Source organism: Dreissena polymorpha, chromosome 5 (assembly GCF_020536995.1).
Source record: "Dreissena polymorpha isolate Duluth1 chromosome 5, UMN_Dpol_1.0, whole genome shotgun sequence".
NCBI classification, from domain to species: Eukaryota; Metazoa; Mollusca; class Bivalvia; order Myida; family Dreissenidae; genus Dreissena; species Dreissena polymorpha.
In genome coordinates, this window is record NC_068359.1 from 45,886,624 (window position 1) to 45,906,309 (window position 19,686).

At 33.7% G+C, this 19,686-nt stretch overlaps 2 protein-coding genes across 2 annotated transcripts; both read left to right on the forward strand.

Annotated features, from left to right (window-relative positions):
• Nucleotides 1–2,984: 2,984 nt before the first annotated feature.
• On the forward strand, nucleotides 2,985–6,986 carry LOC127831196 (CUB and sushi domain-containing protein 3-like). Its single transcript, XM_052356187.1, has 5 exons — nucleotides 2,985–3,129; nucleotides 4,014–4,114; nucleotides 6,179–6,293; nucleotides 6,596–6,695; nucleotides 6,983–6,986. Exons 1-5 carry the CDS (start codon nucleotides 3,123–3,125, stop codon nucleotides 6,984–6,986), a joined length of 327 nt encoding a protein of 108 aa, XP_052212147.1. The 5' UTR covers nucleotides 2,985–3,122.
• A 22-nt stretch (nucleotides 6,987–7,008) lies between these two features.
• LOC127880533 (uncharacterized) lies at nucleotides 7,009–10,499 on the forward strand. The gene is made up of 4 exons (XM_052427849.1): nucleotides 7,009–7,078; nucleotides 7,548–7,713; nucleotides 8,002–8,157; nucleotides 9,712–10,499. Exons 1-4 carry the CDS (start codon nucleotides 7,035–7,037, stop codon nucleotides 9,847–9,849), a joined length of 504 nt encoding a protein of 167 aa, XP_052283809.1. The 5' UTR covers nucleotides 7,009–7,034; the 3' UTR covers nucleotides 9,850–10,499.
• The last annotated feature ends 9,187 nt before the right edge of the window (nucleotides 10,500–19,686 follow it).

Below are 19,686 nucleotides of genomic sequence, written 5' to 3' on the forward strand. Positions count from 1 at the left end.
GCGTAAAGAATGTTTAACGGTTATGGTTATATTGGTTTTTTAACTATTCTGTAATAATCTTAACATTCTGTTTTTGGTCCGTTTATATTGCAAAGCTATATAAACTCATATAGTGCGGAACAAGAGGAATGATTTCACAAAACGACATTCGACAACTTTCTAACAGCGCCGTTTTTTTTTGTGGCGTGTCCATAAATAAAATTTCAATACTTGTTTTTTTTTCTATTTTACAATTGACACAATCTACAAGTACTGTAATTCAAATTCTGAAAGTTCACGATATTCCAGTGCATTCATATTAATGGCGTGTTTTGTTCGATATCTCTTTTCAAGACGAATGGTAGTATTAACGTAAAGATTGATACGAAAAAACCCACACTATTGAGTTTCAATCATTTTAGCAAAGCCAAAGATTATAAGGTGTTTTTTTCATCTTTATAGTGTATATCGTCACAATCGGGTACTTAAATACGGTAACAAACCGTCGCTGGTGAAGAATCAGAGACATCTCAGCATTAAGATAGAGGTGAACTATCGCGAAAGATATAAATTGATTAATTTATTAGGTACGGTCCAGACAAGCTGTGTTGTGCCAACATTTGATTGTGGCAATCTACGATGAACCTTGACCTTGAGCTAGATAAACGGGTTTTACTTGTTACACACTGTATCATCATAGTTTTATTTTTTTGGGAGTCATTTAAAAATTGCATGGTGATTGATTCAGTTACTGTCTGCACAAATCTGATGGAAGGACGCACGAAGTCAAGCGCACATTCGATCGTTGTGACAGCTTTATTGAGTTTTCCACAAGCTGGCTCTACAAATATTTCCACTTAGTTGGCAATTACTGATTAAAATAGTCCACTAATTGCTGCGTCTTAATGACGTAGTACAGGTCATTCATAATCCGAGGCTATTAATAAATTCGGGAAAACAACGCAATAGTACAAGGTTACGCTTGTTTATATTTTCAATTTATAAAATGTTGAACATGAGTTCAACAGTAACTTCAGGGATACGACAGACAACAACAAAAAAGCTTCATAATCGCTTAAACCGAATATAAAAAACAATTGAATATGACAATAATTATCTGTTTCGTAATCTCGTTCATGCTTCTACAACGGGGTTATATCTTTTGTTCTCAACAGATTGCGGCGATCTTTTGTATTTACGGGTGCTAACAATGCAATAGTAGAAGATTAAGCTTGTTTATATTCACAGTTCTCAATTTATAAAACGTTGAACATGAGTTCACCAATTACTACAGGTATACTATAGACAACCTCAAAAATGCTTTATAATAGCTTAAACCGAATATTAAAAAAACAACTAAATATAACAAGAAATATCTTTTAAAAAGGTTGTCGGCGTAAATGTTGAAATAAAGTTTGCAATTTACGTTTCTAAATAAATACATAGAAAATAAAAGTTAAACTATTATGTGTTTTGTTCACTTGTAAGTCGCATATTCACCGCATGAAATGTGTATTATCATTGTCAAACCACAAATTAGTGTAAGTAGATAAACATTATACTACGGGAGTGCACATCATATGTGTCCTCACATGCTTTATTATGAGTATATGTCTTCCCTATCGAAATATATCGTATGTTTATATTTGATTTAAACGCAGTTTTCAATCGACACATTTAAATCACACCTTCATAGCCGCGTCATGCGAAAATGGGTCTTATGCGTTTCAGCCAGCATATCTTAAACCTAACATGTGCATTTGCGCAGTCTGGTCAGAGGCGATGCTTTTCGCTATAACCTTACTCAATGGGTTATGGTCTCATTTTGTATTTCCTGACAAGACTGAGTGATGCGCAGGCGAAAAGGGCTATATACATGATGGGCGCATATGGAATAAGACCCATTTTCGCATGACGAGGGTCATTAAAAATCTCATTGCGATAAGTAAATTGCTAATCTCTGCGAGATGGGTTTTAACGCGTAATTGTAATTGGGCCACAATTTATGTCGTTTGAACATACAGAGAGTAGTACGGAACTCCTTACACTGAACAATTCTACAGCCTTTGCGCTGAGCATGGGCACTTTGATGTAGCCAAAAGTCAGAGGTTTTATCTCAAATCATCCTATGTAATATACGAATATATGCACGCATGTCTGCTGGCGTTATGTAAAAGCCATTTAAGGTGAAAAGCTGAAAAAGCGTATTAGTGCTCTATACCAATGTTTAGGTCAGAGTTGTTGACACCGTGTGAACTACTAGGGTAACAAAAAACGCATAAACAACAAAGTACGGTTCAACAAGGCTATCTTTATGACTACCAAATTCGTGAGTAGAAAGTATTGATCGCAGAAATATTTTATATTATTTATTTTCATCAATTATCTTATTGTATATTTTGAATTTGTATATGGTGTCAAAAATCGCAAGTTTTGTACAGGGAATATTTCATCATGAAATTATATTCTTATGAGATAGGTATTCGATATTCCAACAATATTCATTTAATATGATGGTGAATGCAAATTGTCTTCATATTCAGTTCTCACTGCCATTGTCATTATACTTTCTATGCTTTCAGAACGTCCAAAAAAGGCCATGTTGTTGTTATTTTGTCTAAGTTATCTATATAAAATAAAAAGGATGATAAAAAGTGCACACACATCCCGAGCGTTATGACACACTCTTAATAAATGCGAGTGGCGTGTGTTCGTTTCAAACGTGAGATTAATTTTGAAAAAATGAGATGCGTCTTTAATTATGCAATAGCGAACAACTTCAGTGCCTTCAGCGCTTTGATTAATATTTATATTTTATATCTATCGATGATTTAACTATTCTTAATTACTATTTTAAAGCTGTACCTCTTTATCACATTTCACATAAATCAACATGATCATAGACGTAAACCATTTGCATATCACTGGAGCGGCCTTTTGTGTTATAAAGCGCCATTTTCGATAGCAGATACTAATCAGGTGATTTAATATCTTTTCAGATTAGAAGCGTGTTGAGCAGCCGACAGAGGAAGCAACCATAGCTAGGAATTAAAGAAACCTTAGGATAAAACTCACACTAAAATCCACTTTTTATCGACTGCACTTTTAAACAGGATTTAATACCAAACACTATTGGATAAAATATGGCGGGTACGTGGAATAATGTAAATAACTGTAATAACTAAACTTTCTTCATGTTTGTTGTAGACATTGGTCACTCAGTTAGCTTGGCAATTTTCTTTATTTTATAAAAGACGTACATGCATTTGAAATATTCAAGACACAACCAACTGGAATAATGTTAAGAAAATGTAAGGTCGACATTGAATATATTGCGATAGAAGTTTACTAAATACTCAAGTAATACAATTAAATTGTGTAATCACCAATCTTACGGGTGTTACTACCAATTTTACCTGTACAATATGAGATTAAATGGTATTCATACATTTTGCCGTTAGAAAATTAGTGAGATGGAATGTGATCGATCTTGCATTAAAGATAGTAAGTTCATTAATTCGAATTTATTGTTTTAAACATATGCTACATTTGTTCTTCTGATAAATGCCTTTTTTTAAAATTAAGGATTTGAAATATCGAACACGGTTATATTGCATGATGATTTTCTGTATGGCAATTTATAGATAATTAAACACAAAACAAACACATGATATCTGAAGCTCGTTTTAGGGACATAAAGTATTTTCATATCCGACACGCCACTTGAAATTTCATGACGAAACGAACACTCATTTATAAAAGGCGTTAATTATTTTAATGATTTTTGGCGAAAAACAAAAACAAAATACATTTATAATATCTAAACATAATATTGGTAATGGCACGTTTTATCCATAAATGTATTAATGTCCGCGTGATTGTCTCTATATTTGTCCATTTATTTGAACGAGTTTTTGTGTTTGTGCTCTTCTTGGGAAAATGATTTTTGTGTAGCCTTTTAAAAATATTATTTCTTCAAAGTTATTTTTATCCATACTATTAATTTAAATGCGCTCATTCTTGTCAACTTTCAGATTGCGGTACACCATCCGCTATAACAGGCGGCTCGGTGCTCACATCTGGCCCCTACACGAACGGTTCATATGCCGTATATACGTGCACCAGTGGATACGTGGTAAGCTGTGCTTATCATGTCAACATAATAAGATAGATCAGACATATCATCAGATAATCCTGAAATACGATATAAGATACAAATATGGGTTTGCTCCTTGAACTAAAATCATAACATACATCATAAGATACAAAGAGTGCATTAACTTATAGCTAAACTAAAATAACCAACATGTATATGTATGCAATCAAGTAGTATTGCGCAATTTGAATAAAAGTAGATCCATTACATTACGGAATTTATTAGTATAATGAAGTTTATGTATTTGTTTGCATTCCCCAAAATACCGATACAAGTCTAACTGTTGCATGAAACATCATATTTGTGTATTTGGGTATATTTCCAAAGTGTACGAATAAGTCTGTAGCCCTTTACATGATTTATCAGTTCACGCTAGAAAGCTTTTACATAAAATAGAACCAATTCATCAAAACATATCGCATTATTCAGTCGTTGTATAAAATCACTATACATGAGACTCTCTAACTATGGGAATTACCAATACCACAGTACTAAACTATAGTATGCCTAACCAAATAAGAAACTTCGAGTTATTTAAATAAGGGATGGCAACAAATATCCGGGTATACGGATACTGTTCAAGTATCCAGATAGCAAATTAGAATCTTAATACTTGATTAAACAAAATTCCCCTAAAATACATACCATATGTAATTCCACTATTAAATTACATATATTCTATCGATAGGTATTAAAACAGTTAACCCATTTTTATTATATATTAATATATGAACGTATTGTTGAAAATAAAGGTAGTATCACATTTTATTATCACGACTATTTACTTTGCATAATTGTGCTTTTGGATTTCTGGATGTATTTTTAATTTAACTTGTGAACATCTATACATGTACTTGAATGTTCAAAATCGTATATTTCAATGTTTGACTATAAACTAGGAATCGATTAAAGACTGACATTATTCCGTCAATTGGCTTTACGCTAAGCGGGTGACCGTGACATTACCTAATCAACTTGGTGATGCTGGTTACATTGTAGTTTTTAAATCGTACACTGGCGCCTGCGTGTTTTGTTTAATGCTCCTTTCTTCCCGATATTTGGCATATATTGAATTCAATTTACCTGTGCAATATTCCAAAACATTTGCTCTGTCCTATCATATTTACAGTTTTTTAATTGGTCAATTAATATTGATCTAAATAAAACACATTACACATAAAGTTGTTTCTTTTATTACGATTTCCTAAACTTGCATTAATCACCAGAAAGGTACCGGCAGTTTCGGCATCGATTCCGTCCGAGCGCGTGTTTTCATCGACCGGCTGGGTGTAATCCAAGCTTGGGGATATATTCAATAGTAGCTAAGTTGATTTAATATTTTTTATGGGGAACAACACAGAGATCACTTAAGCGAGTTGGAATGACATGAAACAATGTTTATCCAGTATTTGTATATGCATATGGGGATATATATATATATATATATATATATATATATATATATATATATATATAGCCTCTTGTAGTTAACTTATAAAAGTCAACGGATATCCGGACTTATTCGGCTATTGTACACGGTTATCCGGAAAAAGATTTCGGATATGATTCCCATCACCAATTTAAATTGAAGTGGGTTTTCTTTTTATAATTATATGACAGTTTTAACAGTTGTCAGTTTTTTTTTTAAATAATTGTACTTGCATTACCTGATCGATTTTACAAATAAATTTCCAAAAACCACGTGGGAGGCGATAAACGCACTTTGTAAAAGCTTTAAAGTGTATGTATACAAATTATACACAATTGGATGTAAATTAACCCGTTTTCAAAATCATAGTGATATATAAACTATAGGTCGATAATATACAGTGACCTCGTTCTGGGAAAACTGGGCATATTGGATGTGCGTAAGCGTCGTTACATTATCCTGTGCATTTTGCAAGTCTAATCTGGGATGACGCCTTCCGCCTATATTGGACTTTCGCTTAGAATAATATTCCTTTAACAAAACAAAAAAACATATAAGCGGGAAGTATCTAATGTGGCACACACATACATGAGCCCAATATTTTACTCCGGCAGATGTCCGGCACGGCGTACATAGAGTGCCTGAATGGAACCTGGAGCGTGGATCTGCCAGCGTGCTTTAAACAAGACTACAACCAGGTCTACAACAACATCACAGACAACCACCAGGGTAGGTCTGTCCACATGTCAGAAGAACCATTTACAATCCTTTTTTATCAACCGACCTAGTTTTGAATATTGGCTTCAGTTTCCAGCTATTTGCTTTTTACTGAAATATATATTTTTAGTTAAGAGTGGCCTTGTGCTGTGGGGGTGCAGCCGGAGTATCCAGAAAAAAACCCACCTGTCCAACATTGCGACTATCAACCACAACCACATGCTCTGGGATTTCCATATACAAAAAATAGAAAAGAAAATAACTTCGTAAATAGTTAAGAAAGTGTCATGTAATATATGCTATAACTATTTCAGATATTCCAAATTGGCTGTTATGGATGTTCGGGGTGATAGCTGTCCTCCTTATCCTTCTGCTACTCGCGTGTGTGTTTGCATGGTGCCTTCAATGCCTAGGGTATATATTGTTTATTTTGCATTGGTTATTATTTGTTTGTCAATCCACACAGCTAGAAGTGATACAAGTAAAATCTTTGCTTATATAAGGCAAATTTAATGATCCTGATAAACTGTCGGACATATGATTCCCGGCAAGCAAACATATCGATGATATTTATATTTAACGAACGACATGTACGTTATCACAAACAAATAATCTGACGCAGTTCTCTTTGAATCTTCGTTGGAAGAATCTAACCGAATAACCAATAGTTCATCTGTATGTGCAAATCAAATCACAACCAGATAAATAATTTTCATTTGCAGATGTTTCGGTCGAGGTTCATTGTTCGGCGAAATGAACCCGCGCAGCTCGCCGTGCTGGTGTTGTGGGCGAAATAGGTAGAAATTGCATTAATATTAAACCAATCAATATCATTAATAACAAACACTGTCCGTACCTCAGAGTCATGGAGCGCTTTATATTGATTGAAGGCGTTATTAAATAGGAAACGAAAGCCCTTTCAAAATATTTTGTTTAACTGATTGATAGATTTTTTTCTGATTTACAGGTTATTTTATACGAGAAATAAGAGAAACAAAACATGATTTAAATGTTAACGTCCAAATGAATATGACACTTGATAATTGAATGTTCGGGTGGCTCTTTGCCAAGACACTTTACGGCTGTCCATGGTTATTGATACTTTTACAAATGAGCTTAACGTGTCGTGAGTTATTGCTCCCTCCCGCTAACCATGATTCAAAAATGCTAAGACGCAATCCATTGGAAGAAATGCCTTCAATTAGTATTATAGGCATTTTTTGTAGAGCCATGTATACTTATTTATATTGATCCTTATTTGAAAAGCTACGACACAGCTCGCCGGAGTTGTTCGACGTTTCCGCGCAAGTACGAGTACGATGAAGACGGTCGGCGGTATCACATTGACGACAACGGAATGGCGTGCTACTACCAGCACAAGAACAATTCACATGGAAAAGTTGTGCATAATGGGATAGATGGTTCATCAGAGGTATTGACGATATTCGTTTTAAATGTGTATATTTTAGACCTTAAGACCTTTGACCATTTAACATAAAACAAGTAAAAAGCATATCACATGATAATACATTGGACTCTGCGTGATATGCGTGTCAGAAATAGCAATACCTGAAAATGATTGTGCAAAAAAACACAGATGTGCATGGCAAGGTTCAATAATGCTAAGGCGCAATCCATTGGAAGTAATGCTTTCAATTAGTATTATAGGCACTTTTTTAGAACTATGTATACTTATTTATATTGATCTTTATATTATTAGATACGCCGGAGTTGTAAGACATTTCCGCGCAAGTACGAGTACGATGAAGACGGTCGGCGGTATCACCTTGACGACAACGGCATGGCGTGCTACTACGAGCACACAAACAAATCAAATGGAAAAGCTGTGAATTACGGGATAGATGGTTCATCAGAGGTATTAATGTTTTATGCGAAAAACATTTATAGACCTTTGGCCATTTGTTTGACGAACGTGTAAAAGGCTTCTGAAAGGATAATACTAAATAAATAACAATAAATTGGGCTATGTAGCAAATGCGTGACGAGACAGATATACTAGTATTACTGAACGAGGAATTGGAAATAAATCAAACCATAAGCTGTGCAGATGCACACAACACAACACCAAAGCATTGGCAATAATAGACAGAAGTATTATTCAATGGGCTTGTGTACAGATGGTCTATCTATCTATATATACTGCCAAGCGCCCTTTAGAGCATTATAGGCAGAGGGACATTATCGAGTCCGTTTCCTGGGAAGAACCAGTACTTGGTGTCTATGGAGGAGATGACGAGAACACTCCCAGAGTAGGGAGCAAATCCACGAATTCCCGATTGCTAGGCGGACACCTCATCCACTACACCGCCGCGACCTATTAGATTGTTTGCTTCTTTATTAAAGTTTGTCAATAGGCTCGTGTACATACTGTATGCATCTTTATTGAAGTTTGTCATTCAATGCATTCACTTGATATATTTAAAGGATGAACACAACTTAAGCATAACAACCACGAATTAATTTAAACTTAAACCATGTTTTTGTTTATGTTAATCCTATAGAGCCTCGTTACGCGTTCGTTTGCGAAACCTTAAAATCGTCCCATTCTTTAAAAGTTGCAGACATGAATGACGTTTAATAAGGACCTTTCACCCAGTTGACATTTAACCGTGAGGTGCAATGTGCGTTGTTCGCGACATAAGGTCTCTATGCATAACTATCTGTGTAAAAGTTATATTAGAACATCGCAGGTATTAAACAGAAACAAATGAAAACACACATTCATGAAATTTTACCCCCAATAATGACATTGACCGTTAACAAAGGGCATAAGAATTGTGCGCGATACATTGAATAAAAGTCCGATGTAATTAAAAAATCTTATCAGGCATTACCAAGTTACAGCCTGGAAATGTATGACCTTTGATCTTGAAAAGTAGCATTGACCTTTCATCGGAGAGCGATACAAAGTGAATACATCACATCGTCCGGTCATAAGTAATAATGCCTCAATGTAACATTAAAATCCGACCAGGCATTAAAAGATACAGAAAGGAAAACAAACTTCATGCAATTGGGCCTGGTTTAGTGGCCTTGACCTTTCGCCGTGGAGAATGGGACTTGCACGCGACACATCGTCTGGAGAATGGATATAATAATAAACCTAAGTAATATTAAAATATTCACAGGACGAACGGACGAAAACTCATAAAAAAAACACCCAACTACCAAACCAACCAATACAGACGGACGGTACGGTTATTATATTTCCTCATTCTATGCGTAATTATTTAAAGTACTTAATGACACGATGAAGCGCCCATAACAATATTGCCATTATTGAATAAAACCTAAAGTTTACAACTTAGGCATTCCATGATTCACATTTCTTGTAAATGTATATAATGAGTGGATAAAATGGTTTGAATCAATTGAACTAAGTCGAATGAATTGATTTCTGTTCTTAAAGGTCTCAACCCCACGACCAACATTCGTGCAGGCGGTAAACGAGGTGATGGTAGAGAAACGACAGCTGCCCGCAAAAGAAATCCATGTCTGGAAACCGCATGCAAACCCCGTCCGCAACATCAACACCAGCACGAAGTAGCCACTTAACAGGATGCTTAAAGTATCGAGTAACAAGAGAATCATTGGAACAAACGATAACACTAGCACTGTCTCTTAGTCAACGAAAACAACCGATCATTTAGAAAGTGACGTATCTCGAAAAACTACTCTACTATTTACGATGTTGTTTTCATCATTCCAAATACGGATGCTTTTCATGTGTTTGATAATTATATTGAAGAGAGGATTAAAATCAACATTAATTGCACAAGTTTCAAGACCTATTCGTTACGATCAAAATATATATAACACAATGAATTATTAGTGTAAAAACAAACACCAGATGAAGACGAACAGGATGATATTTATCAAGCCGGTCCTCGTTGAAAATTGTAGTTATTATGCTTGCTTTTGTTTATGCTTTTTGAAATGTTTTCTAGTACTAAGTTATTATATTTTCCGTACGTTTCGTATTGCTTGTGTTTAAGCATTAAGCTGCAGGAATTTTAAGGTAGTAGGTCAAACCAAATGTAAATATAGTTGCATCCGTTTGAGTTTGGTTTTGATGAAGAAATCTATCGCCAAACAATTTTGTTTATAGTGCTTCAATAATTGGCTAAACGGAAGTCAGGAGCGTGTCAAAGCAGTATTCGTTATAACCTTACAGAAAAGAAAATAATTAACGGAAAACTTTTTGTTGTTATTTTTTTATATCTGATTAATAGCATATTAATGATTTTGCATTTGTGCCTATCGATAAAAACCTAGAGTGAAATATTTTAGTTAAAATGCAAATGCTCTTTACATTCAATAATTAATTACGGAAATATTTGTATACTAACTACATTAAATAGATATGATAAATCACTCACAATTTATTTACAAAATGCTCATTTTATGACGAATATATACGTCTGCAATGCATATTCGAAATCGATCTAAGTACAAGTATATTGCAAAGGCGTTCTAGACAGATATATCAAATTTCAACGTTTAAACCAATGTCAACAATTCTTCGTGTAAATAGAAATCTGTTATCAGACGTGAAAGTAATTACTTTTTTATTTATCGAAATATTTATGATATCATAATAATCATAAAGAATTTTTTATCTCTACAGACATTTTAAATTATGATAACCAATCCGATTTGAGTCTCTAATTGATGGCATAACGTATATGCGTGCATAGATGTTTAAAGGCATTTCTTATAAATAAGGTGATTCACTTTTTATACAAATCAAAACTTTTCAGTGAAAAATAATAACGACGATCAATTAGATCTGGGTCCGTATCCACAAAGATCCTTAGGTATTTTCTTAGTTATTTACTAAAGTTCGATAAATCAGCTAAGGCAAGATTTTCCCTTAAATATTCATCCTAAAAATTCCTTAGGAAAAAGATTAGGTAAGTTTTTGTCTCGTGCATTTTTTCTCTCTCAGTGATACATAATTCGCCTAAGGAGTGACTTAAGTTTGTTGTCAGGGACATCCCCGGGTTCCCTGACATAAAAATAGCATCACGATGACGTCGTCATTATAACATACCACGAGATTTCTCGGCACACAAAAATTGCGGTTGTCTCTGTCTAAAGAGAATCGGTCGAATTTTATTACGTGTTTTAATTTCCGTAGCGTGTCACAAGGACTTTTTATGGAATATATAAAGGGAGTAACTTTTATTACATGCATACAATGCTTGTGAATTTAAGCAGCATTAAATGCCATGTTTTATTTGTAATTCCCACTGTCGGCGTTTGGGTTTTGGGTGGATCTTAAAATAGCACTGAAGCGAAACCGGATGTTTATAGCAGACGGCAGTTTGTCAAAACTGTCAAATAAATATATTTCATAAACTACAGTAACTTGAGCATTATTCAATTTATGTACATGTAAGTAAAAAAAGAATATATGTATGATATCAGGAATCAGCAAAGCAACAAAGAATGCACTGTGGGTGTCAGTTGCCGAAAATTTCAATGCCAGAGCAAAATAACAGCTTGACACCAACGTGCGAAAACTTCCTCGATATAAATGGTATCAATTCCTTAATTTTTTTACATACGGAAGTAAACATTGCAACTTCCTGTCTCGCTAGCAAATATAAACGGGTAGAAAAAATTACTATTTAAATCAACTGCACTATATTTATCGAAAGAAAATAGAAAAACCCACCGATTGTGATGATTTTCTAACTGCTCTGCTTTAAAACAGGATTCCGCGTTAAAATGGACGCGACGTTAGTTTTTTCCTTAATATTTAAGGGTCCTCCGGAGGTTCCTTAAAAGTTAAGGCGAAAATGCCGACTTAAGGCAAAACATAAGGGCATTTTGTTTTGTGGATAATACTTTAGGAATATCTTAAAAATTAAGGGAAAATAGCGAAAATTAAGGGGAAAGTATTTAAACTAAGGCAAAAATCTCCGTCAGGATCTTTGTGGATACGGCCCCTGATAACAGATGTGCAAACATTTATCATTTACATACACAAATGAATAACAAGAGTGTTAATAACCCCAACCCCCCAATTGCATTAGGACAAATAACAATGTCTAGAATTAAACAGGCAATGGCAGTTTATATAAAGTGCTTGACCTATTGATCAGTACATATTGTGTTATGTTCATTTGGATATGTAAGGGGCCTTAACATTTCAACAGCTTTCTCTTAATATATTGACGCTTTCCAGTGGAAAAATGTAATGCATGTACGTGCGAATGATGCTTTGCCATCTCACGGATCAAATTGTTTATGTTTAATCTTGGTTAACAATACGTTAATCACAAGGGCCATTTGACCCACTTTAAAACGACGCTTATTTCTTATCTGCATTAAACGATCTAGATATTTTAACTCATAATTAGTACGCGAACTGACATTTCTGTACCTAATGTTGGAGGGGACGTAACCAGAAGAATTTACATGTATATAGTTCGGGCCAGTATTCGGAAAGTTCTGCACCTACTAGCATGGTTTCAATTGTAATGTTTTAAGTATACATATTCGTACTGTGCATTGGAATGTGTTTCTTTCTTTGTTTGAAGTTGTATTGTTGTGCTTTAAATATCAAACTTTATGCTATTGTTACATTTAATTTACAAAATGAACACATTTATGTGTGTGTTTTTCCGCTTCACGCAATCATATTCAATGAAAGCTGCATAAACAAGTTTTTAAATGCATAATTATTTTCTGTACGAAAATTACTTTATTATTATTTTTATTATTATTATTTTATTATTATTTATTATTATTATTATTATTATTATTATTATTATTATTATTATTATTATTATTATTATTATTATTATTATTATTATTATTATTATTATTATTATTATTATTATATTTTAACTGAAATATGTATTCGAATTGAGTATGCACTAACTGAAGTAATTTACACATAAATCCAGTTTTTTTCTGGGCATAACACGGCCACCGGAAAAACTAAAACCGAAATTTCGCAAACTTAAGTACCCTTTTTCTTAAAGATTTGCTACTTTGAGACATAGTATGCGATAAAAGTCTTATCTTTGATTAATAATTGGTTATTTTCACTCAAAAAATGCGTTTTCTTCACTATGAAATTAATAAGCATTTTTCCAAAGATAAATAGCCTTAATAAAAAGGTGATATGTGACTTTTGCCTTTCAATAAAACTCTTTAAATTTGCTAAAAACATGCCAATAAAGAACAACATTTCGGAAAATATCGTCTCCTTTTAATATTATGGTAGCTATTAGCCATTAAAGTACTCTAATTTAAATACGTCAATCGAACATAATTAATACACAGACTGAAGACAGAGTTCATCCTGTCATTGATTTCAACATGGACTGCAAAATGTGATTTATAACTTGAACCATTATAATAGTGTCAATTTCGTTTTAGATTCCACCTTATACGAATAGCACGAAGTGTAAAATTTCTGCTGTGAAACCCGACCATATTTGTATGCTCATGAAGTGCGCAATAAAAATACGAGCACACAATAATGTCAAAACGGCAATGCCTAGTATAAACGTTACGACATTCACGTAAACACATCGACAAAAATGGCTTCACGAAACCCATGCTAATCCTTCTTTGATTTTATGGACTAACGATGACGTCATTACGCTCTCTATGCAGTTAAGCATTTTTATTAACGCACTTGCTAATTAATGTTGTATGTTATCATCAATCATCAATTCTTCCAGGCCACATATCGTGTGTTGTCGAACTCATTTCTTTGTTCAAAGGTGCAACGTATTGTAACCTTATTATTGCGCAATTGTACAAGATGAAAGTACAAAAGTACTTTCAATAGCAAACCATTGTTGCTTCAACTGTGTTGAGCTTTTGATGTTGCGATTAGTCTGTTTGTGTTAGCATATTAATCAATAACAAATCAGTTAATATTATGTGCATATACTGTTTGATGTTGCCAAACAATGAACTTAAGTTTTGTATAGTTGATTCATAAAGGACCAATACATGCATACATCATGCGAATTGGCGAATAAACAACATAAGTACAAGATTAATAACATGCCCGACCGCCCATTATTGATGCAAAACATAATTTGTGCATTCGTGATCATAATTTCCTTAATGCATTAATGCATACATTTTAATAAAATAAAATTGTGATAAATTGAATTTTCTACTAAGTGTGAATAATTGATACCTTGCTACTTATTAATAGAATTTGCATGCAGTAAACAGACAGATTGCCTTCCGCACCGTCACATGATTAAGTTTTAAACTGAACTGTAACAATATATATATTAGATATAAAACGCGTAATATCTGATCTCATACATAAACTCATTACTTTATGACAATGTTAAAAGCTTTTTAAACAAATACATTTTTTAAATTTATTATTATTATTTAATCAATTTATTAACTTTTTAAAACTTAAAATTTAGTTTTTCGTGTGTCGTTAAATCCACAAAATGTCTTGTTAGATTAAATGAAATACGGACGGATCCCATTTAAAGCCTGAAGTTAGAATATGTGGAGAACAAAATCCAAATAAAATCCAGCATGCGGGAAGTATGTTGAACTGAATACTATCAAACCGAAATATCAACTAGTTGAATATGGAAGGGAATATCCATGCTGCTAAATTACAATTGCATTTGGCTTTGTTGCATTTGTTACAAAATAACTGCTTTTTCCTCCCATCTTTATGCCTTTTTTCCATCAGTTAGATCAATATTGCTTGCATAGTTCCTTATAATGTTTACTTGATGTATGTGAATCTTATATTATTGCGAGTAAAAGACAAATGCATCATTTCTGTTAAATTGTTCATATGGCTATCTTCTATTTCTTTATTAATCTTTCTATGCATAAATTGCTTTATTACATTACAGAGAACCAATACAGATTATTTTTTAACTTGATTTATTATACATGGAGACAACTGTGGTAAGTGTACAATAATTTCCTGGGTGTAGACTACTTTTGTCGAAACAATAATATACGCATCCGAGCTAGTTTTGCTTATTTTATCCTCTTTAAAGAGATTTATTCGTGTAAAAAAGATAATATGATTAATTTATTTGCAACTTGCAAAACATAGGAACACTTTGACTACGAACACGCGTTAAGTGTGCGATACTCGCATGTGACATTTGTGCGTGCGCGTGTATATATGCATTTATATTTGTGTGCACGACTGTGCGGTGTAAGTTCTTGTGTGTGTGTTTTATGTGCGTTCATTATGAAACATTGATTGCATCTGGAAAATTGTTGGTGAGTAAAAAACCAGATCAGAAAGCGAACGGACTTGTGCGTATTTCAACTTGTATGAGGTACTTCAGCGCTTGAGGCTACAATATGTGAGGATCCGGATTTTGTCCCAGCATGACCTTATTAACTAACTTGACTCACGAAAGTTGGGATGATTATGAATTAAAGCTCCTATAGTTAGCTTATCATATTGACTTGAATATGTTCTGTTTTCATGTGGTCATGTGGCGTGTATGCGTGTGGGGTCGGGAGAAACCCGGAAGAAAACCACACTTTCGGTATGGTGACCACCAAACAAACTCACATGCTCAGTAAGTAGGCATTCAACCGAGGAGAGAATCGTGTGTACAAACCACTGCGAACATGTTTTAATGAACACATTTTGAGGAGCATGAAAAATGTTTATATCATTGTTGGTGGCAACTAGGGTTCTCTGTTGGCTTTTTTCGGTAACCCTTTTGTTTATCTTTCCATATGTGTGTTGGTCAAGAAATTGTGCGTTATGAAAAGTAATGCACGTACGTTTGACTAACGACCATCGCATGGTTTATTGCCACAGCGTCGGTCTGTTGGTATTCAAACGTGCGCTTGATCTGCAGTGTTTGAGGTTAGTTTCCAGTAAGTCTCTGCAATTAGTGCGCACACCGTCATGATGCACTCAACACTTCATTTTCATTTCTTAATCATTCTCAGAAATCATTTAACTGCGTAAAGTCAACACAATATCGATCGGCGATTCCAATTCGCTCATCTGTGTTAATAATTTGTGACTGACAAGCAAAGGCAGACAGACGAAAGTACTGACATATTAATGTGCATTGAAGCCTGCTTCTGGAGTTTTACTGGCGCGCACAGGAATGGCTTTTTCGACAAATAGTCAGTGGTTAAATTGTCAAGAAATATTTTGGACATTTAAAATCCCGATTGCTCTGGTTCTCCGTATTATATGAATTGCAGAGTACACATTGTCATGTCGCATTTGATTATCTTTAAGTTGTGTCATGCCGTTCAACATGCTTAGTGCTTATCGCTTGCGTCTTGCTGATTAGATAGTGTAATTAATAGTGCCATTCTAATGTAATTACTATTGTTAAGTTGTAATTTACGACCGATAAAGCGATATAAACTTCAATAAAGATGGTGCATAATGGCATTTTCATTTACACGCAAGAGAATATTTGATTAACAATTATAAACAAACGACAAATGAAATGATGTTTGTAGTATATGCAACCAAGTGATGCAAAGAAGCACAAATGCGCACGGAAGTTACAGTTTGTTGGAAACAAATAGCACAAAAAAAAGCATTTGACATATACCAAAATGCAATTGAAAGTGTCAAAATGTAGTTGTCATAAGCAATATAAATGTTCATTAAGCAATATGTAATTGTCATGTGGCAATATAATAAGACGGGCGGACATAACGTCCATTGTTGATAATACTACCAACCGATAAATACCATCACATCGGTAATTAGAAATCGATTGCATGTTGTTTAATCAATTTAATGATGGATTTACTTGTACTTTATAACATGGAAACATTATTGACGTGAATTATGTATACTTGAGCAAAAATATAATGTTTGTTTGGTTAGATTGTGTTTTTTTTTAAACAAATCTCAAATTATTGTAGCATTCTGTTTTTGGTCCGGTTATAATGCAAAACTAGATAAACGAATATAGTAAGGAACAAGACGATTCATATCACAAAACTATCCTCGACAAATTATTAACATTTTCCAGTAACACTGTGTCGTTTATAACAGCGCCGTTTTAAAAAAAAATTCATGTGGCGTTTCGACGTGTCAATAACTGAAATTCCAATGCTTGCTTTTTTCTATTTTGACACAATCTACAAATACGCCAAATACCACAGTTCTTGTCTAAATCATGACTTGTAGTTGGCCTGTAAAGACTTAAAAATACCACATATCATATAGTTTCTAACAAGATGTGATATGACATGGCAAGCAAGTTCAATTGTCACACAAAAAGAGTTATCTGTTGCCATAAAACAGCGCAACGATCTAGCAATGGAAGCATTTGATGGTTTTGTCTGCCTTAAGTGTTTATGGTAATCGACTTAAATAGTTCCGTTAACATTTGTCAAAATACAATTCAACTTATTTGCTTATCAAAGTTAATACAACTATTAGGAAGCTACGGCCTTGTCTTCCTCGATGTTTCCCTTTAGATGTGAACATACTTATTAGTTTTTGAATCTCTATTTTGTCATGCATCAACTTATGATTGTTTGCTAAGCTGTAATGAAAAAAAACAACATAGTCGTCGACATTCGGTCATACGCTTCACTTTTTGCAATAGCGTGAGCAATTTTTATTGACAATATAATAGCTTTACGATTGTTCTATTTTGTCGCATTTGCCTTAAGAAACGAATAATGTACACACTGAATCGGAATAGAATTTCTTCAACGAACATGTTTCGTGTAAATAATTGACCAAAATCAAACATATGTCAGCGCAAATAGATATACAATAATTTTAAGCCTGTGTAACGCGAATGGCTTAAATTTGCATAACCGGAATAAAATGTACATACATAATAGGATTCTTTTGTAAATGTACATTTTGTAAAATCGAGCATTCCATTTCGTACATTTCATTTATTTGTGTACATTTTGAATAGTCTTAGAAATTATAATAACAAGGGAAAATATAAAATAAAATAATGTAGCTACCCTGGGGATCGAAGCCGGGACCTCTAGAGGCAAATTTTACCTGGTTACCACTACACCGTGCAAACTTTTGAAAAAGTTTAAAGTAGTAAAACCCATATGTCGGTAAGTTTTCGCCGAACGCTTTAAAAAAATATATTTCTATTGATGATTATCAATAAACGCAAACATATTTTAAACACGTTTTCTAAGTCAGGAGTTTTAATGTGTTTGTTTAAATTTAAATCTTACGTTTTTAATAAACATTTGTAAATTTATTTTTATATTGTCATTGTGCAAAACTGTGAAAAGTCCTTTTGATACAAACATCAGTGTGTTAGACCAGTTACTGTGAGCAAAGAACTTAAATAACTTAAGTATGTGTTCGTTTCATATGCACACGTTTGTAAATAGAAATACACCGACAATTGAAATTTCAATACAAATCATAATTATTTTGCGCAAAATTGTGCAATAGTTTTCTTTTTGACTATGAATTGTATAACTCACTAAGCGTACGAAACATGTTAGAATATTCGACATCATTATACATTCATGAAATTCAATTTAATTTCGCACTGTGCACGCATGGAAAAAATAATGAATTGCTAATTCAGTTTTACGAGCAATAAAATAGCGCACTTACCGCATTTAATTTTTTGATAAATGCAGATGTTCAATTTCATTGACTTATTACGTTTTGGAAACGAGACGAGCCAATTGTCATGAATGAAATTTATTTTGTAATTATTGAACAATATGAATGACCTTGACCCTTGAGTTTTGGGAACGCGCAACGTGTCCTCTCAACAGCATTACAATTGTTTAAAGCCCAACATAGATTTTACGAGATACAAAATGCTCGTTTTTATTTTTTGTGTTACAATATATTCCATGTGAATTTCGGGACATTAACGAGCGAACACGAGATTTGCTTCGGGCAGCTCATGAGAACTACGTCGTGCTTCTGACGCTGCCAGAAGCCAATCTCGCGTTCGTTAAATCTATGTTACCATACCACTTCTAGCGTTGAAATTTTGGCTTTTGCTATAAGGAGCATTGATATTTATGGGTTCACTTTATTTAACGAAATATTAGTTTTAACCAAAGCTTCGTCTAATAATACATTGTGTGTCTTATGGTAGATGTCTTTACCAAACAATTTAATTTAGGCGCACGATTTTCCTCAAATTCTGAAATTTTTACCATATTCCAGTGTATTCGTGTTAATGAAGTATTTTGTTCGATATATTTTCAGGTCGAATAATAATGGTAGTGTTAACGTAAAGGTAAAATCGACAAGACCCACACTAAAGAGTTTCATATACGCAAAGCCACAGATGTTTACCCTCCGTTTTTTAATCTGTATACCGTATTAACCGGGTACTTAAATACGATAAAACATCATAGCTTTTGAAGAATCAGAGACATCACAGTAATAAAATTGAGTTGAATT